Source organism: Physeter macrocephalus, chromosome 14 (genome assembly GCF_002837175.3).
Source record: "Physeter macrocephalus isolate SW-GA chromosome 14, ASM283717v5, whole genome shotgun sequence".
In the NCBI taxonomy this organism is placed as follows: domain Eukaryota; kingdom Metazoa; phylum Chordata; class Mammalia; order Artiodactyla; family Physeteridae; genus Physeter; species Physeter macrocephalus.
In genome coordinates, this window is record NC_041227.1 from 81,468,086 (window position 1) to 81,489,211 (window position 21,126).

The 21,126-nt window shown below is 53.3% G+C and overlaps 1 protein-coding gene across 3 annotated transcripts in view; it reads right to left on the reverse strand.

Annotated features, from left to right (window-relative positions):
• Window positions 1–18,612, reverse strand: part of MPRIP (myosin phosphatase Rho interacting protein) — a 42,438-nt gene extending 23,826 nt beyond the window's left edge. Inside the window, exons 1-4 of one of the 3 annotated variants that reach the window (XM_055090534.1) lie at window positions 17,380–18,612; window positions 17,202–17,279; window positions 15,215–15,280; window positions 6,074–6,249 (exon numbers count right to left, since the gene is read on the reverse strand). In XM_055090534.1, the coding sequence (XP_054946509.1) occupies window positions 6,111–6,249; window positions 15,215–15,280; window positions 17,202–17,279; window positions 17,380–17,408 (312 nt within the window). In that variant the 5' untranslated portion in view covers window positions 17,409–18,612 and the 3' untranslated portion in view covers window positions 6,074–6,110. Of the gene's footprint in view, window positions 1–6,073; window positions 6,250–15,214; window positions 15,281–17,201; window positions 17,283–17,379 lie in introns of those variants that run through there. The other 2 variants (XM_055090535.1, XR_008619305.1) reach the window with 2 other exon arrangements.
• Between the last annotated feature and the right edge of the window lie 2,514 nt (window positions 18,613–21,126).

Here is a 21,126-nt window from a genome sequence, read left to right on the forward strand (position 1 = left end):
GGCCCGTGAGCCATGGCCGCTGAGCCTGCGCGTCCGGAGCCTGTGCTCCGCAACGGGAGAGGCCAAAACAGTGAGAGGCCCGCGTACCGCAAAACCTTAAAAAAAAAAAAAAAAACTAAAAATACGATAGCTGACCTAAGAACCAGAATAAAAATAAGAAAACAGGATAGCTGGGATCAGAACTAGAAGGGCTCACGGCAAGGTTAATGAAATCTCCGACACGACAAAGCCATGCAAAAAGACAATAAAATCAGAGCCTGTCCAAAAGGACCAACAGCCAAATAACAGGAGCTCTGAGAGTAAAGACCAGGGAAAATGAGGCAAAAGAAATTACCAGAGGAAAAAAAATACAAGAAAACTTTCTGGACCAGAAGGGCAGAACATTCCTCATTGAAAGGTACACAGGCTTCTGACTCAATGAAAGAAAACAGATCCACACCAAAGCATACCTTCATGAAATTTTAGAACACAAGGGATAACGAGAAGCTCCTAAAAGTTTTCAGAGAGAAAATTCCATTCATTTACAAAGGATCAGGAATCAGATCCTTTGTACGTGAACTTCTCAATAGCAATGATAGAAATTAAAAACAAAGAACAAAGCCTTCAAAATTCCAAGGGAAAATTATTTCCAGGCTGACAGCCTATACCCAGTCGAGCTACCAACGGAGAGTGTGGGTAGGAAAGGCGTTTTTAGACATGCAAGGTCTCAATGCTTTTTTTCCCTGTGCCCTTCTCAAGAGGCTTTACCAAATGGAGAAGCAAACCAAAAAAGAAGAGATCGATCTGAGAAACTCGGGAGAAGGAGGAAGGGAACTCCCAAGTCAAGAGCTAAGCAGCGGGCCTGGAGAAGAGCCAAATGGGAACAAGAGGAGAAAAGGTTCCATGAGGGATCTGACCATGGAAAAAAAAGAGCCACTGACCTAGAGACTTGCCCACACTAAGAGGAGTTTTGTAGTTCTGTCAGAAAGTTTAAGTTCAATCAAGCTTAGTTAAATATAAATCAAACCAATGAAGGGGAGAGGGTAATTATCAACTGCAAGAGAAATCAAATGTGAAAGGAAACATAGTCATGGTGTACTACACGGCTTGGATGTGCACATTTCTTACAGTGTCATAATAACGTAAACACTACTGACTTAACCCTACTGTTTACTGCCCTGCGCCTGTGTCGGCAGGATGGGGGAGGACAAGAGAGGGTGTGAGGCAGGCTCGTGCCCACACACACGGACGTGTGGGGAGGTGGGGGTGGCAAAGCCAGCAGGCGCAAGAACCGAACCCTACGTGTGGGGAACGAAATCCACAGACAGCGCCTTCCGAAACTCAAGAAACGACAGGATACATGTGTTATTTACAAACACAGAGGTAAGTACTGAAATCCTCCAGCTATAAGAACGGCAGTGGCCTCCTGCGGGAACAGGCACAGGAGGAAGGAGTGGGGCAGGGTGGCGCGTGCTTCTGTATAGCAAGTGTTGTGGCTACAGACTTGACTTTTTAAACTATGTATGTATATTATTAAAAAAAAAAAATTAAAGCCCCCACGATGGTTTAAAATTCCCATCTGGCCCATTTTCAGGCTTCACGTATGTCAGGGAGCACAGAGATCCGGGTCATTACTGAGCTACTGGCCAGAAACGGACACACACCTTTCACAAGACTGCTCGCCATCACCCCCACAGGTCCAGGAGGCTGACCCCCAGCGTTTTCAGACAAGTCAGTTAGCTCTGGATGCAACTTCTCTTTAGGGTGTGTTCGTATCTTATTTCCTCCCTGGGCAAGGCTGGTAGAAATAAAGGACTGTTTTTCCTAAGTCAAAAACCTCAAACACGGCCTTCGCTGGAGGAGAGTTCGTGTGTTTCCCAAAGTAATTAAGGAAAGATCATTTCTAAGGTTGTGACGGTTTGAACACTGGATTTGGGGGTTTAATGTAAAGTTTAAACTAAATAACCAGGTGTGTTCTAGAATCAGGCAAATGCTTTTCTCCCTGATGGGAAGAGGCTGACAATCCATGGAAGAAGCCAGTACGGATGAAAATGCCACCAAGCCAGCAGATGTTCACACTATTAAACCAAAAGGCTGGCGCTCCACACAGCGACTCTCCCCTCTTCCATCCTTTCAAGCATCCTTTAGGAACCCACGCCCGTGACCCGGCAAATCGTTAGTGAGTGGGTAAATGAACAAACGAAACAGCAGTGCTTGCACACCCTCTCCTTCTGCAGAGAACTGGCGCTCCGGGCAGTGGTGGCCGCCTCGCCTGGCCCACACCAGCAGGACAAGGGGTCCCATCTAAGAAGACATCCCAACGTCTGTCAATGTCACCTACATGGGCCTACTTAGACCATGAAGATAAAACGGCTTGGCACCCCTAAGAGGACACTTGCACCCTGCTTTTCCTGGTTTGGAAAGGCAGGGCTTGTGTTTATTTCAGCAACAGAAGGGCAGATAAGAAGCTGGGCACGGTGACCTGGTCCAGTAGCCAAGGGAAGCCCATGAAGAGAAAGGAAGGAACATCAGGGCACATTCGAGAATTCCCACCAACAATGTGGGGTCGGGCTGTTTTCCTAACCTCTTCTCACAGAGCAGGAATTAATTGTGTGCTCTTCTCTATCTCGGAAGGAAGCCCCCAAAAGATCAGAAGCCTAAAGCGTCCTCTCGACACTAACGCCGCACCTCCTACCTCAAGCTGGGGTCGGCACCCCAGCCTGTCTCGGGCCTGCTCCCCACCTTCCTCCACCGGGTGGGCAGGGAGGACTGACTGAGCGCCAATTACAGACGCGAGGGTCTGCTGGTGTGGGAATGGGGTGCGTGTCCGTCCCTCAGGAGCTCACAGCTCCTGTTCACACACAACCCTGACTCCAGGCAGTGAGAGCCCCCGCGTGGAGGCGCAGCCGTGTCTCTGAACCCGCTGGAGGGTGACGGTGGAGACCCCTCCTCCCTTCTGCGCCTCAGTTTCCTCATCTGTCAAAGGTGACGGCCGAAGGAGAGGATGCCTTCGAGGACCCTCAACACCACCTCACATCCACCACTCCCTGGCCCCTCAACCACCGGCACCCAAATATGTGGCGGTGCTGGTAGGTCTCCTCCTGAGAAAGCGCTGGAAGGTAGGGCCAGGCGTGTCCTCCACACCAGGCACAAGTCTGGCCTCCACCCAGCAGGGGATTCTTCAGACACTGGCTGCCTTACGGGAGGGACGGAGGAAAAGAGGCTGCCTGGCCCTTTGTTGCCCGTCACAGCCCTGTGCGCTCAGCAGGCGTCGGCACCCACCACACCACGTTAACCAGGCAGAGCTCCGGAACCAGGTGCTGGGAGGGGGATCCGGGCTCGGCTCACAGCACAGGAGCCAGAGCAGCTCCACCCGCCAGGCCTCCCACCCATGGCTCAAGGCCAGAAGCCCAGCTCTGCCGGGGGAGAACCTCACCTTGGGCAAGGTTCACCTTGGGCTCTCCCCACAGAACCACTTTCAGGATTAAATGGGAACCCAGTGAGAGCAGCTAGCACAGTGATTGGCGTGACTTTTTCTTTTTAGCTCTGCATTTATCAGAGGCTAGCTGGTTCCAAAAAATGTCCATGGCTGCCTGGAGGAAGTGAGCCTTGGGCTTCTGCCCCAGCGACAGCCACCGTGCCCATACACAGACAGCCTGGTGCCACTGATGAGCGTCCGTGCGCACGGCCTTTCAGTCGGGGCTGAGCACCGCAAAGCACTGTCGGGCCCCCAGATCCTCACTGGTCAGTGGGGAGCCAGGTACAACCCCCACCAGCGGGTTCAGAGGGAAAAGTGAATCACTCGTAGTGGACTTGGACGAACAGCCCAGCGCATCCACCAGGCAGAGGCACAGACAGAAGCCCAAAAGGAAGGTGACCTGAGGAGGGACAGAGAGCAGGTGCAGCAGAAGCTGGCTGGAATCCCGGCCTTGCAATGAGGCCGCAAGGACCCTTCTCCGCTGCTCGAGGACGAGCGTGCTCCCGTGCGGCTGGAGGTGGGCCACAACTGCCGGGGTACAAAGTCCTTCAGCGCCTCCCTCCACGGTTTGGGGGGCTTCTGTCCCCTCCACCTGTGCTGCCCCATTCCCGCGCCTCACGGTCCCCCTGGCTGGGTCAGCAATGCCACCCTTGTTAGAAGTCACACAGAACCAGCCTCGCCAACAGGACGACGTGGGATTCCCGCTTTCCTCACCTCGCCCTGCAGGCCAGCTCGACGGGAGGCGTGCCAGCCGTGCTATCTGTGGAACCTTCGGCTGGGAGGGCTGTGTCGAGGAGCTGACCCCATAACCTGGGCAACGTCACCTCCCCGTCCCCTCATGGATACAGGGCCGGTCCTTCCCCACGCTGCACCCGTGCCCGGCTCCCTCTGGAAACAGCGGATCTGTGCCGTTGGGGACAGCCGTGGGTGGGCCCACCGCTCTCCCTTCCGTCTTCCATGTACTGCCTCTCTGTTCCCATCCCCGGTGCCTGTCTCAAGCCCGGCAGGGGCACCCACAAGCACCGCCTAACCCTGCCCAGAACCGGAGCTGAGGACAGAGGAGGGAGGAAGACGAAGTGAAGAGCCAGCCATGCCCACTGTCCCCCGGCCCCATCCCAGGCAAAGCCCTCCAGCCCTAAGACCCGGCCCAGCTCCTCTCTGCTGTGAAACCCTCCAGGCAGAGCCAGCTTGCCCTGCTCTGCATCCAGAGCACTCTGCATCAGTGCCCTCTGATCACACGCTTTGTGGCCGCTGAAAAATGGCCCCAGAGATATCCACACCCCAATCCCCAGAACCTGTGAGCGTGACCTCATATGTCAGAAGGGACTCTGCAGGTGTCCTGAGATGCAGGGATGATCCCGCCTTATGCGGGTGGGCTTTACACGTCATCACAAGTGTCCTTTCAGGAGAGAAGCGGGGGAGAACCGACAAAGGCGAGGAGAGGTGACGAGGCCAGCAGAGAGGCAAGGAAGGGGCCACGAGCCGAGGGGCGCAGGCGGTCCCTGGAATCTGAAGAGGGTGAGACGCCCCTGTCGCCTGGAGCCGCAGGGATGCTGAGCTGGACTCCTGAGCTCCAGGACTGCGGGAGCGAGTCAGTGCTGTCTTAAGACAGTAGGTCAGAGGCGGTGGTCATGGCAGCCGCGGGAGGCTACTACACTTACACATTGTGTATCATCATCAGAATCCTCTGCCCAGAATGAAGCCACCTTGAGCTCACTTCTGACACTCGAGAGACATCCGTGAATGATCAGTTCATCAACGTGCACGTGCACATGGGCTGGATCAGCCCTTCAGGATAAGTCATCACATGGTACCAAGTGAGGTACCTTCCTTAAGAAACCCCACCTGCCATCTGCGAGACTCTACCAGTGGAATCATGCCCTGGGTTCAGGGGGCTTTTCCGCCAAAAAGAACATCCCCTTCCCTTCCCTGTCCAAAAAAAGATTCTTCCGAAAAAGTGTTGTGGAGGGCAGGAGGAATGGAGAGATTTAAGACACTAACATATTAAGCTGCCTACCCACAATTAATGCCTTAAGCGGACTGGCTCATCAGACTGTTTGTGTTGCCCATTTCCCAGGCAAGTCCAAAGGAAGGAGATGGTCGGGTGGGGAGGGCTGGGTGTGTGACAGGGTCCTGAGGGGGGGCACAGTGAGCAGCCCGAGAAGTTGGGGTGCAGGGGCTATGCATGCCCTGGAGGCCTCCGCAACCCGGCTTCGTGCCGTCCAGCCCTGCACAGGCGCGTGTGGGCACCGTGGACACACACGTGGACACGCCAGTACCAGTCACTTGGCTTTGTTTCTTGGACCCCAAATGTTCTCTCTTGCTGACTCTCATAAAATGACCCATCATGGGACAGTTCTCTCCCTGCTGCCACTCAATTAGCTTCCTAACCAATTACTCCCAGCTGCTCACTTTCCTAAAACCCAAAGTCACTCCCGTCTCTGCAGGACAGCAGAGCTGCCCAGCCCATTATTACCACAGACGCTCACCCTCCAGGCCACAGCCACAGCTGCCACACAAGTCCGCCCACAGCTCTGAAGACCCCCAACAGGGACACCCACCACTGCCTGGCCTCAGCTGCTATCCCAGTGCACAGTGAGGGCCACAGAACTCCCTCCCCCAACTCAACAGAACTGCTGCCCCAACCGCCCCATCACCTGCTCCCATCACTGAAAGAGCTGTGTGCGTGCAGCGGGCTGGACAGAGGAACCAAGCGGACAAGAGGACGTAGAACCTCCCGCAGCCTCCTCTGTTCGTGAGTCGTGTGCGTCCCCTCAGCAGCTGCGGGCACCCTGGGAGAAGCAGAGAGAAGACCGTGGGCTCTCACTAGGCTCACGGGCACCAGACACAGGCAGGCAGCTGATCCCTAGTCTGCTGTCCTTGACTCAGCACTCAGGTAACTGGGAAGGAAGGAAGTACACGGGACGGTCCCAGGAACACAGAAAGGCACTCACGGGGCAACCTGGTCACCAAGTCCTCTCACTCTGGTCTGAAAGTCAAAGAAGGAGGATTCCCGGGGGTGGCCTTCTTAAACGTTTACGACAGAGACTCAAGCGCCAGAGTCAAGGAGGACAGCAGACCGATTCCCCACTTGGTCAGCCAACAGGTGCCGAGCTTCTCCCACACCCGTGTGTATTATTTAAGGTCCCATCTATGCAGGCAAATAGCAGGCTCTGCCTCGAGGTGCTCACTGCCCTGTAGAGGGAGAGCCACATGGAAATGTGCGTCCTGGGGACAAGGGACAGAGGAAGGAGATGGGTCTGACCTGGACCCACCTGGGAGTGGTGCCTGTGTCTTCTCTTGGTTCTTGTGGATGATTCAGGGTTACCTGTAGAGCCTGCCTAGCCCACCTGGCAGGTGTGTATCTGCTCCCTTCTACCTGACCCTCCGTAGCCACTCATTCCCAGGTGCTCTTCTCTAACTTCTTTCCCCTACAAGGCTCAGGCCACCAGGTGACAGATCCTAACACTGAAAGCACAGAACATCTGCCCTGCCCCAGACTCAGGCCCCCCATGTTAACAGTTAGCCCTTCCCTTTGGGACTAGGCAACTAGGAACCTGACTGCTTGCCCCACACCTACTGACTGAGCCCCTCCTGCTGGGTCTCCCCAGCCACAAATGGACATCTGGACCAGGTCATCTCTAGAAACCTCTGTTCTTCATCCCAAACAGCCCCATAATTAACTGCTGGTGGCCCCCATCCCCCAGCTGTTCCATACTGAGAAATGTCACCCAATCCAGCATGCAGAGTGGTAAACGACAACAAAAAGCTACCAGAGGCAGCTGCACCTTCCAACAGACACCAGGCTCAGACATCTTAACAAGCCTGTGTCTCCAAGCTCCTCCTCAACTCAGTAAAAAGGAGGGGAGCGCAGGCAAGGACTTAAAGTATGGCCATCAGTTTCCAGGGAACAACATCTGTACACAGGGATGCTTCATTCTAATGGGTGAAGTCTCCTGCGTCCCAGTGAGTCAAACTTGAGGAAAGAAGGCATGTGACACTTGTGAGTTTCACCGCTGACCCCTGACCTTTTGACAACAAGGCTCTGCTGTCAGTTGGGAGGAGTTCCCAGTCCCATCTGGGTTCATCTTGCCCTTCCTTGCTCACTCACTGTAACATTTCCAAGTAACCTGAAGTTGACCCAAAGATGCTCTAGGGCAAAGCGGCCTGCAGGGAGCCCAGAGGCAGAGCTCAGGGTCCTCTCTGCACCCACCCCTCATGCTGTCATCCATACCCGCCCCAAGAGACTACATACACCTGCAGCCAAGGAAGCCCTTGCATATATAATACATATTTACAGACTCTATTTTATCGGCAACATACGTAAGAGTCATTAAGGAATTAAATGCTACAACATCCCTCCCAAAGAGGTGAAAATGATGTGTAGTTTGTCATGATTAAGTAAAGATAGGGTAAGGAATTCATCTACAGCCCCCAAGTCTAGAAAATTAAAGCAGGCAGGGGTAAAACACCTCAACGCCCTGGAATCACCTTCTAGATAGCCCGGCGGGTGCATGACTCCTGAGCTCTCCCAGGCTGAGCCACTGAGAGTGGAGAGCCACCCTCCACTTTCCCTCACGAACAACAGCCCCTGCAGAGGCCTCAGAGTTTACCTTGAAAGATGGGTGTTGTTCACACATCAGGCAACACTGGCACAGCACTTACCACTTCTGCAAATGTTTTTTTAAAAGTTCATTATTTTGGAAAACTAAGTTAATTAAATGGTCGACACAGAAGAGGTGCCTTGCTCATGCAGGCTAGTGGACTGGGCCTTCAGACACCCAGATGATTCTACCTCAGAAGCAGGTCTGTCCAATCAGGGCATATTCTTCTCTGCAGCTGGGGGGTGGGGTGGGGGGTGGGGTGGTAAAGGAGGGGTGGGATTATCCCACAATTTCAACTAAAGTAGTGCCAGATTGTATCAGTTTTAAAACTTGTGTTAAGTTTCTGTGCAGAATTCCACTGAAAGACAGAGGTCTCCCAACCTGTCTGTGACAGCACTGGGAGGGCCCAGTGGAACGTGGTGCATCTGTAGGGCCCGGGAATGGCTTCCGCTCTGTAACAGCCCGCATCTTGCTCACAGGCTAGAGTAGGATGAGAACACTTCCAAGTTCAAAGCTATTTTTCAAAACTACCAGTTTTACCACAGCAAGCACAGGACTGCAGAAGAGCAGCTGAGCAGAGGAGGGGAAGGAAGGAAGCCCAGGCTCACTGTGGGCCCAACACCACCACGAGGATTCTGTGGAGGGAAATCAGGCAGGGAGGAGGCCCTGCTCAAGGACGCTCAGTCAGAAAGAGCGTAACCAGAGTCAAACCCTTAGTTACTGGACCCCAAACCAACGCTCTCTCCCTACACCCTTCAGGTTCCCGGCACCCTGACACAGCAGGCGTACCTCTGTGAAACTGAGGCTGAAACTGAGTGGAAAAGTACGAAGGCCGAAGCCAGGCCAAACACATGACGGGTTTAAAAATAAATCTAAAGACATGAGACTAATCCGTAAAACATCAGACGTGGGGAAGCTTCTCTGCGGCTCGGACAGGCACGGGGCTGAGTACTGTTCTGATTTCTACACATCTCTGAAAGTACGTCTACACACCCGGACTGCAGGCCTGAAGTTAGTTTAGTTCAGCGAGCTGGAAGGCACATGAGAACCTCCTAGAGCTGCCAGTCTGTGGCTACAAACAGACCCGAGGGGTGGGCAGGAGGCCAAGAGCCAGCCTGGCCCCAGGCCAGCGCCACCTCCCACACCGCACGCAGAGCCGCCCATCACTAGACACAGCCCAGGAGGCGTCTCACCAGTTCACAAACCCCAATTCTGTCACTCATAAGTTGAGTGATGCCACCATCTCTCGGGGCCTCAGTTTCTCCCGTGAAACGGAGTAACAGTATCTGTCAAGCAAGATCTGTCAGTATCTGCTGTGACCATCACGCTAGAGGTCGCGCCTGAAGAGCAAACACAGAGCACCGGGCTGAGCGTGCGGCCCCGCCCCAGCCCTGTGACCAGCAGGATGGTGGCCAAGGCCCCCTCTCTCCTCCCAGAAGACTCCTCTGACTCCCCAGTCCATCCACTGCCCTTAAGAGAGTGCACACTGCGCTGGCTTGGTATTTAACCTTCACGTGTCCACGTGGGTCGCAACAGGCTGTGAGAGTCACCGTGCGAGGAACCTTCTTTTGGCCGTGTGTCCTCCCCCCACGGCCCTTTGCTATGGACACAACGGCCACTGTGGTTACCAATGACTCAGACGTGTCGGCCTACCTAGGAAAGCTCCAAGCAAGGGGGAGGAGAGCCAGTGCTTAAAGCAGGGCTTCTCCAATGTCTGTGCTTCTTAAAATCGCAGGGAGTGGTTATTTAAACTGTGGCTACCTGGGCCTTGCCCTCAGGAGTTTCTGAGCAGGGGACGCGATGGGGACTCAGCTGCAGAGGAGCGAGAGAACCTCAAAGACGGTCCCCACTGGCAGCAGGGCCAAGGTGAGTCCCTCCCCATGCTCCCCTGGGGCCCAAATTCATCGAGAATGAAGTGGCAAAGGTCCTGGGATCAAAGCAACCTCCAGGACTTGGTCCTACAGGAAGAAAAATGTAAAGGAGCCAGAACCCTAACCTGTTAGCATTCAGCATCCTCTGAAGAGCGTTCAGACCAAGCCCACCACTTTACATGCAAGCACAGACCCCAAGAGTGACTTCTCAGGCTGGAGCATCTCCTCCTAGGGGGCTGACAAACTCACAGCTGCCCTCGAACAAGGCACTACCCAAGGGCTAAAAGTGTTCTCCCTACTACATGTAGGGATGTGAAGCACACTGAAGTCCTTGCAGCATGGCCCCTGTGAATGCACAAAGCTCTGGTCTGTCCTGACTTTCTAGGAATCTCAGGGCAGAGGAGGGGGGGAGACACCCCACACACCTGCCGCGGAAGCATGGGTACAACCTCTGCACGGTTCCCACAAAGGAGAGACCCAGGGTCAGTTTGTTTCAGAGCAGAAAGAGTTCAACAGCATTAGACCTTCCAGAATTTTGTTTTTCTTAAATAAGGAGATTCTGGGACTTCCTTGGTGGTCCAGTGGTTAAGACTTCGTGCTCCCAATGCAGGGGGCCCGGGTTCAATCCCCGGTCAGGGAACTAGATCGCACATGCCGCAGCTAAGACCCAGCAGAGCCAAATTAAATAAATAAATAGATAGATAGATAGATGAATAGATAGATAGATAATTTTTTTAATAAAATAAAGTAAGGAGATTCTGACATATGCTCTGACATGAATGAACCTTGAGGACACTATGCTAAGTGAAATAAGCCAGACACACAGAAGGACAAATACCATATGACCCCACTTACAGGAGGTCCCTAGAGTCCTCAAATCCGTAGAGGCAGGAAGCAGAAGGGTGTGCGGTGGGGGCTGGGGGAGGGGCAGGGAGTGAGGGCTTAACGGCGACAGAGTTTCAGCCTAGAAGATGAAAGGGGTTCTAGAGAGGGATGGTGGTGATGGCTGCACAACAGTGTGAACGTGCTTAATGCCACTGAACTACGATCTTAAAAATGGCTAAAATGTTAAATTTTGTTGCACATATTTTACCACAGTTGAAAAGCAAACAACAACAACAACAAAACATGTTTTTGCCTGGCTTCCAGGAGGCAAAAGGAAGAGAAGACGAAAACAAGAGACAAGGCTGCCAGAGCTCATCGGGCACAGTTTCCCCCCGGAGCCCCAGAGCCGCACAGCCCAGTGGCTCCACCTGAAACTCGGGGCCCTGGATCCCCCTCTGGATGGAGAGCTTCTTCAGGAAAGCCTTCTAGTGACCCCAGCACCTTAGCTTTACATCAGTCCCCCAAAGCTCAAGCAAAGTGGCAGAATTTGGTACACGAACAGGCAGAGCACAGGGGGAGAAACAAAAGCAGAGGAGAGAGAGGCAGCAGCCTGGGTTTCTAGATTCTTCACTCTGTCCACTCCTGAAGAAACAGAGGCGCAGCCAAACTGTTCAGGCTCCCACTTGTCTGTGAGGCTGCCCTGAGCCCACCTCACCTCGGCTTGCATTTGGGATTTTTTTTTTTTCCTTTTTTGGGCAATTTGCCTCTCCTCCACACCCAACAGTTACAGGGTATGTGGGTGTATCGAGAAAGAAATTTCCCAAAAAAGGAGAAGTGACTCCCGAAGGTTAGTCCCATCTCAGAGCTGCCTGGAAGAGAAAGGCAACAGTCACCCCTGGAGCCAGACTAGCCTGAGGCCCCAGACCCAGCACAAGAGCCCACGCAGGAGGGCCTCTCTAAACAGCCCTCCAGGCAGGCGCTGACCCAGGGACTGCAGGCCTCCTCCTCGGGTCTCCTGGCCACCACAATGCCCCTCTGGGTCCCCACCCTATGCTCTGGAGCACATTCTCCCTTCTGCTGAGGAACCACTAAGAGCTTCGATGCAAAACGCATGTAATCCCTCTCCCAGGAGCGCCCAGGTCCCACCTCCTCCCCACGCTGAAACAGAAATCCTGCAGCAACGCATTTACAAAGTTGATTATTTCAACTCAACAAATATTTACGAGGTCTGTGCTACCCAAACCCCAGGTCAGACAATAGGAAGGTACCAAAAACGTATCCAAAAACTATCAGGGGCCCAGCACTGAAGAAAAAAGGTACCATCCAGTAGGTAAGATAACATTTAAGCAAATGAAAACAAATAGTAATACTGTATAAAAGTCCAAATAACAATTTGAAACAGATTGTGACTAAGTGTTAAGGTCCCAGCCATAAAATGCTAATTTACTACATGCAATAGATTCACTGGGGAGGAATGGGGCAGGCAGCAAGGAGGAGAGCTAAGGCTAAACTTGGCAGCAGTAGCTACCGGCTGCTCAGAGCTGCTGCTCTTGGAGACCAACACCGAGATGGGCCTATTATACAGGCACAGAGGTCTGAACTGCCCTGAGCTGCCACAGGAAGCGGTGCCTATCCACTCCCCGGCAGAGAGCCACACAAGCAGTTCTGCTGGCCCTGTGGTCGCCTGATGTGCAAGAACTCCCCACAGAAACCCCTCCCCACCAGGCAGGCCCAGCATGTACCATCCCAGCCAGCAGGCTAACCCTGCCCATCACCTCCCTCACTCCCAGGAAATCTGAGGGGTAGGGCCTTCTGAACCTTTTAAGAACTGGGATGATAGCAAGTCAAACATTTTAATTTAAAAAAAAAAAAAAAAAAAAAGTAAGCCACGGACCAGGTCACACAGGGTCTCTCAGCCCAGCACTGTGGACTTGGGGCCGGACCACCTTCTGCTGTGGGGCCATCCTGGGCATCACGCCCTGTTGCGCAGCACCCTGGCCTCCACCCACTAGGTGCCAACAGCACCTCTGCACTCTCGTGCAGCTGTGAGACTCAGAGATGACTCCAGACATTGCCGGGCAGCCCCGGGAGGCACCAGGTGCCCAGTTGAGGACCACGGCTCCACTTCTAGGTACTCAGAGAGGAAAATTCTGGCACGGCTGGAACTTGGTTCGCACACAAGTCTGCACACACGGTGTTCTGCTCCAGCTGGAGGCGGGAGTCTAGGCTTCAGGAAAACTGGCCTCTGGGTTGGGGAGTGGCCACGAAGAACAAGGCCTGACGCAGACCACGGGGTGGGAGAGGCCACTCCAGCCCCACAAGAAGGAGCCCACCCGCAAGCCCCCACGGCAACGGCCGCCAACGCCGACCACCGGGCGGCCGGCACCTGGCCGCCCCTCTGCAGCCTCCTCACACACACGGCCCGGAGGCTTCGTCAGAACTTTCCCGCACGGGGCCTTCCTAGCGCAACAGGGAAAACCACGTCGCTCTGAAAGTATTTCAACACAACTGCTTCTCTTTCCTGCCACTCACAGAAATGATGCCCCTTCCCCCCGGGAGGGCCGTGTTCCTGCACTGCAGTCTGGGCCACAGAGCAGCACCGGTCAGTCTCTTCATCCCCACGGGGATCTGCCAGAGTGACCTGGGCCCATCCCTCCACTCTGGGCACCCCGAACACCCTCTCCGAAGCCCCGGTTTTCCCCGGCTTCCTTCTTCTCCATGGCTGGCACGTCCCAGCTCCGCCCGAGCCGCACAGGACGGGCAGGTTGCGGGGATACCGGAAGGCGCCCGGTCCCTGTCATGCAGGAGCAGCTCTCGGACCAGCGCGTGCTGTGCGTCTGTGCCCAGCAGCCGTCCTCATGCTCGTGCAGCTGAAGAGAGCCATGGACTATACCGGACCCAGCTGGACCTGAAGAAAGATTTCCTGACCAGAAGAATCAGTCTCCAAGCCGAGACCAGGGAATTCTGTTTTCTGGGCTGGTTCTTGGCCCGGCCCAGTCTGGATGCCATCCAGGGACCCCCAAGGCCCCTTCTCTATGCTGGTCTTTGCGGGGCTTAACAGCACCCAGACAGGCACAGGGAGGACAAAGCACACCTCCAGGCAGGTCGGAGCCCAGCTCCCGCCCCAGGGCACCTGCCGGCTCCACGGCCAAGTCAGGAGAACACAGAGGGCAGTGCTGAATCACCACAGGAGATGCGTGTCCAGGTCAGTCCGCCCCGCTGCTCCTTGCCTCTAGCAAATTCTACCATCACCGGTGGTACCAACCCAGTCACCTCAAACTACTCTGGACCACAGATGTTTCCATAGCAAAAACCCTCTGTGGACCATCCGCGTTGTACAAATATGCTCATCAGAAAGAATGAAAAAGAAGCAAATTCTTTTTTTGAAGGAACCAATGAGGCAACAGTCAACACAGAACTAGGTATCATACCTATTAATTCCATTCCTAGATATCATACCCATTAACTTGTCCCACAAACAAAATGGAAAACGCATCACATCACGAAGATTAAGACCCCACATGGAAACGGAAACACCGATGGCCTGGTCACCTATCAGCTGTGATAACCACCGAACATCCAAGTGTCCCAACAGACTACAAGGTGCTCTGCTCACACTTCCAGAACCCTGCTCTCACCCCTGCAGCAAGGAAATGAACTCCGAAAGAGGTGGGGTCAACCCGTCTTACACGGTGTGAACAGATGTTCTCGGACAGTCCCAGTTTAACAATGCTGCCCACACAAAGGTACGCACGCACACACACACGCCAACGGAACAGGAAAAGGCACTCAAAGCTTCCACCTTCAATCCTTTGTAAAGCTTGGAATTCAGTCACACTTTAGATTAGTTAGGAGAGACCGATCTCCTTTAGAAAAAAGTCAGGAGACAAAGTGGGTGGAAAAAGAAAAGCCAGAATATTCTACCTGGTTGGTAAATACTCATCCAGCCCAGGAAACAAACCAGGTGGGTGACAGGGCAGGACCGAGCCCATACACCCTGGCTTAGTGACCAGAACACTAACCCTGTGGCCAGGAGACCTCTGAACATCAAATACATTGAGCGACACCAATGTCAGCAACGGACCTGACAGGAGCCCTGCGCTACGCACGGATCTGCGGGGGTCAGCCGGCACCCGCCCACCCAGGGCAGCCGCACCTGCTCCCGCGGGCCCGCAACCTCCTCCGCTTCTCTCTAACCAGGCGCTCCTACCACCCTGAACAGAAGTGACTTCCTCCCTCACCGTGACTCTCACCCGTGGCCACTGAAGGTGCCTCGAGGCAAAGGTCAGGGCTATGAGGGCCGCTGCCACCAGCTGCCACACGGGCTTCAACACCTCCAGCCTCCCGAGCAGAAGCCGAAGCAAGAGCACAGCTGCCGCGACCAGGCCGGCGCCACCGCGACGAAGGGGCCTGGCGAAGGCCGGGGCAGCAGGGTCGGGGCGGAGGAGGACACTCACCATCTCATCCAGGGCGTAGCGCAAGAGGCCGTGCTCGTAGAGGATGAAGAATCGGCGCTGCCATTTCTGCAACGGAACACAGAGGGTGTCGGGAGGGTTCTGGCCCGTCTCCACCTGCCGAGCCCCTGCGCCTGACAAGCCTGCCTCTGAGGCACGCTGGCTGCACAGCTTCCATTTCTGGGGCCCAGGGGTAGAAGAACAGTGCCTCGTCAGCCAGGATTGGGCCAGTGGAGAGGCCCAAACCACCCAGTGTGTTCCCAATCACTGAGATCTTAAAAGATGCCTATCTATTTCAATGTGCAAGCTCCTCAGAAAAAGGAGCAGAGGCCATGTCCGGTCACCTTTTTGTATTCTTTATGTACCCAGCACAGGGCTTATTACTAATACTGGGTCAATATTAATTTGATGAATTACCTAACATGATAACGGGATAACCTGAGAAGGCCAAGCACTGATTCCCCACTTCTGAAAAAATCTGGAAAAATGGTATAAAAGGGCTGTTCCAATGACCCACAGGGAGGTTGAAAAAGGGAAAAAGCCAGCCGGGCACCAGTATGCACTGAGGAGGACAGAAGTAACAAAAATCAAAACTGAGGAGGGAGGCCAGTGGCAATAACTCCGACGTCCAGGGAGGGAGTGACCAGCAAAGGGTGCCCCTGCCCCCTCGCTGCCCTCCACCCAAAGGCCAGGCCACCAGGGGCTGATGGAGGTCCAATGGCACTGACAGTGGAAAAGAAAGGCCCTTCCTCTTTGTGGGGGGGAAAAAATGTCTAGAACGTGAGACTGCTGGTCCCCAAATCCCAAAAATCATCATGAAGATCCATGACCTATTTTCAGCATTTCCAAAAGCCCAACAAAATTCATACTTTTACTGGTAATAAGGCCACAAGAACTAACTAAAATATCATGTCTCTTTGCTTTGGGCCAGAATTATATCATTTATAATAATGATTTTCCCATCAGAAGCTGGAAATGGCAATTCTGTATGACCTAAATACAAAAGAGGAAAGAGGGCTGCTCCCTGGTTACTGCAGCCACTGGAATACAGTCGCCCTGGCTGTCCTCACGCCTGGGTGGCAGGAACAGGGCACTCACATGGCCTTGCAAAGAGGACCTGTAGAGGCTGGGCCACCTGCACTCTTCCCGAGAAATATTTCCAAGGCTCCTATTTGTTGTTTTTAAAATTAAAAGCCATTCTGGAAGGAAGCCCAAAGACCCCAGATACAAAGCAAGTTCTGTGGGGTACCAAGGCCCCACCCCACAGTGTAACATTCAGGCTGGGGGCAGCAGAGACCCAGAGGCAGGGCAGAGGCCCTCGGGAGAGCAGGGGATGGGAAGGGGGCAGGCGGCAGTACCTGGAGGAAAGCGTGTGGAAAAAGAAAGCATGTTTTAATTGGAGTCAAATCCAAAGGGGCTCCCTGACAGAGGAACAAGCCACTGACCCGGGACAATGCTGGTTTGACCATCTCGCTGCTCCAGCTCAGACCTGGCCGAGCAGTAGCCTGTGTCCAGCAGGACCCACCCGGGGCTGGGTGCCCAGGAGAGATGGGACGCAAGCAGAGTTGGCCCTTAAGGCCTGCCTCCCCTCACTCCTGCTCGTCTGCTGAGCTCCCAGCTGGGGAGGAAGGGAGGGGAAAGACGGGGCTACAGGAAGCAGAACCTTGGCCCTGAAAGAACTCGGAGCCTAATCAGCATAATGCAAATGTGCGCTGAAATGCCCTTCGGTCTTTTCCATTTAACTGTTTCTAGAGAGGAGCTGACCCACAAAACAGGCAGCACCATGCGAGTGCATCGCTTTTGAATGGAGGGAGAGGCCTAACTACTGGGACCTGCAAGCTCACCAAACAGGTAGGGTTCCCTGCTGATCCGCCATCCCAGGACCCACCATCCAGCCCCCCATGTCCGTCCTCCACTCGGTCAATCCGCCTTAGGTGGGCCCCTCTCTTGGTGAATTCTCCACCCCAAGAATTCACTCTGATGCCCTTACCCGAGACCGGTGCACTGGGTTATCAAAGTCAGTCCCATCTGGAGCCAGGAGCAGCCAGCCACCATAAATGGGTTTTGCCTGGAGGAGAAAAAGGAGGGCAGGTCATCAGTGGCCTTGGACAGTTTCAACGGTCAAGTTTATGACAAGCTGACAAGCGCTCGCTGGAAAAAGAACCCACCTCTGCTCCACGCACTCCACGCATCCCATTCCCCAGCCCCAGGCCCAGCTGCCAAGAGAGATGCTAGAGAGCCTCCTGGCAGGTCTGCAGCATCTGGTGTGGGGAGGAGAATGCAAACCCAGCAGGAGTCTGAAACACTGGAGAATACAGGAACTCCTAAGAAACAGATACCTCCCCTCAAGTTTCTGATCAAGCCACCAGGATCAGGGGAAGATGGCATTTTCTTCATAACCATGCGAGTGCCAATATGTGCAGGCACTAGGGATATCATGTGACCAGCACAGTCAAAGCCCCTCATCCTGATGGTACAGAACAGGGCCTGGGAGCAGAGACACTGCTTTGGCGATCATCATTAGCACTGGCCAAAGAATCATCAACTCGTTGGTTGTATGACCTTGGGCTGAAAACCCTTCGAGTTTCTATCTTCCCGTTTGAAAGGTGAGAGTGAGGATAATTATATCTACACCTCATGAATCTTATGTGAGGACTGAAGAGACAATCCAAGTAAAACACAGCCCAGCACAGGAATGCAAAACAGTGAGGCCACTGGGGAAAAGAGTCTGGCAGTTCCTCAAAAGGTTAAACTTAGAAATCCCTAGGACCCAGAATTCCACTCCTAGGTATATACAACCCCAAGAAAACTGGAAGCAGGTGCTCAAGTAAAAACTTGGACATGACCGTTCACAGCAGCACTATACACAATAGCCGGAAGGTAGAAACAACCCCAATGTCCATAGCAGATGAATGGATAAAGACAATGTGGTCCATCCAAACAATGTAATGTCATTCAGAAATAAAAAGGCACGAAGTACTGACATGCTACAACATGGTTGAACCTTTCACTTAAAGACGTTATGCTTTAAAAGTGAAAGAAGAGACACAAAAGACCACAAACCGCATGATACCAGTTATACGAAAGGTCCAAAATAAGGAAATCCATAGAAGCAGAAAGCAGATGAGTGGTAGCCAGGATGTGGAGGGAGCAGTAAATGGGGAGTGGCTGCTAACAGGTATGGGGTTTCTTTGGGGGTGATGAAAATGTTCTGGATTTAGACAGTGGAGTCAGTTGCATGAACTTATGAGTATACTAAAAATTACTAAATCGTATGCTTTAATCGAGTGAATTTTGGGACTTCCCTTGTGGTCCAGTAAGGGGTAAGACTCCGCACTCCCAATGCAGGGGGGCCAGGTTCGATCCCTGGTCAGGGAACTAGATCCCGCATGCCTGCCACAACTAGGAGTCCACATGCTGCAACTAAGACCCGGAGCAGCCAAAATAAGCAAGTAAGTAAAGAAATAAATATATATATATTTTTTAAAGAGTGAATTTTATGGTATATGAATTATCTCAAAAATTGCATGAGGGGCTTCCCTGGTGGCGCAGTGGCTGAGAACCCGCCTGCCGATGCAGGGGACACGGGTTCGTGCCCCGGTCCGGGAGGATCCCACATGCCGCGGAGCGGCTGGGCCCGTGAGCCAAGGCCGCTGAGCCTGCGCATCCGGAGCCTGTGCTCCGCAACGGGAGAGGCCACAACAGTGAGGGGCCCGCGTACCGCAAAAAAAAAAAAAATTGCATGAGGAAAAAAAAAACACAAAAAACCTGAGCACAGCGTGTGGCCTAAAAGTACTTAATAAATGCTGGCTATTTTTATATTTTTTATATCCAGAGCGTCCCCCCCATCCCCCCAGACACTGGCAGTAGGAGTCCAATAGGAGCTAAAAGATAAAGACAGACACTCAGACTCCACCTCCCTTTTTTTAGCCATACCCAGCTCCTGAGAAAGGGCTGGGAAAGGCACAACCAGGCCAATGCGTCCACTGCCCTTTGGAGGGCAGCAACAAAAATTAAAGCCCAAACCCTCTGCCTGCTATTTACACACATAGACTATCTCCGGGTAAGCCCTAGGGGTCCTCTTAGCATGCTTTTTATTCAACATTTCCAAATTGGGAGGCCTTGTCACACCACCTCATTTTGAAAAGCTGTGTAGTCTGTGACTCACAGAGGGAAGGTCACTTGCCAGAGGTCACAGGGCATGGGGGGGTAAGCCTCTTTTCTTGGCTTCTGCAGGGTCCTCAGGCCCCCAGGGGAAGCACTGGCTTTTCCCTGTGAACAGAAAGAAGGGCTTCGGGCAAGGGGTATGGAGTGGGCTGAAGGAAAGAAGCGAGACTGGCGTTGATGAAACATAGGGGGACTTCCCTGGTGGCACAGTGGTTAAGAATCCACCTGCCAGCACAGGGGACACAGGTTCGAGCCCTGGTCCAGGAAGATCCCACATGCCGCGGAGCAACTAAGCCTGTGCGCCACAACTACTGAGCCCACATGCCACAACTACTGAAGCCCACGCTCCTAGAGCCTGTGCTCCACAACAAAGAAAAGCCACAGCAGTGAGACGCCTGCGCACCACAAAGAAGAGTAGCCCCCGCATACTGCGACTAGAGAATGCCCACGTGCAGCAATGAAGACCCAACACAGCCATAAATAAATAAATAAATAAATAAATAAATAAATAAATTTTTTAAAAAGATATACTAATGTCTATAGGCAGGAAAAAACATTAAAAAAAAAAAAAAAGAAAGAAAGCAAGCAAGCAACAGGGGAGTGGGTGCTGGCAGGCGACCAAGAGTTAGAGGGACATGACTCAGAAGGACCATGGGGTGTGTGGAATGAAATGCTGCCTGGGAAAGCAGAAGCAAAGAGAATAGAGGTCTGTTTTCTCAGCAAACACCAGCGGCAGCCAGCCATACCCCAGGCATGCGAGCACACTTGGCCTCTCTCTGCACACAGGACAGAGAGGTCAGTGCTAGGGGGCGACCCCGTGTGTACCCGGGCCAGGTGACTCCCCCACATGGCCGCTGGGCCTGCAGTTCCCTGACCTGTAAAATCAGGAGGTTAGACCCCAGGGCCGTGTCTCCTCCGTTTCTGTCTGGCTCTGATCGCACATCACTCTCCTCGTTTCTGGCTGCAGGGCTTTGGGGGGACTTCACATTATCAGCTACACCTTCCTGTCCTTTCCTCAAAAGGGGCAGAGTGGGAGACCTGCGACTGACACAAGTCCCTCAGAACCTGGCCCGAAATCAGCATCGTTATTCGCTCAACAAACATCTATCTACTCGGGGAGCCTGCCAGCATCCACCTCACTTGGCCATGCCTTCCATATACAGATCACCCCAAAGGGGACCCACCTCAGGTGGGCAGGTCTTCCTAAAAGGTGGGAAGCCTGGGCCAGTAGAGGGCACAGGGCAAGAAACAAGTGCTCTAGCAGCCTGGGAAGTGGGTAACGTTCCACAAGAGCATTTACCAAGGCAAATCCACAGTGACAGAAGGCAGACGGGGGCTGCCCGGGGCAGAGGGGACGGAAGGACTGTGGGGAGTGACAGCTACAGGGTTTCTTTGGGGGATGATGAAAGCATTCGAAAACTGACTGTGATGATAGCTGCACGTTTCTGGGAGTATACTAAAACCATCAAACTGTAGACTTTAAATAGGTCAATTGTATATGGTATGTGAAGAATTATCTCAATAAAGCGGTTTAAAAAAACATTTACAAAGGCCTATGTAAGGCAGTGGGGAAGCAGAGATAAATGAGAAACTGCTCCTACATTCATGGGTTCACAGTCCACAGGAAATGTAAACTAATGAGTCCTTCTCCCAAAGCCAAGAAAAGCCAAGTCTAAGCTAAGAAAGCCAAGTCTAGGGAAGCGGCGGGGGTGGGGGGTGGGGGGGTGGGGGGTGCAGGGGTTCACTAC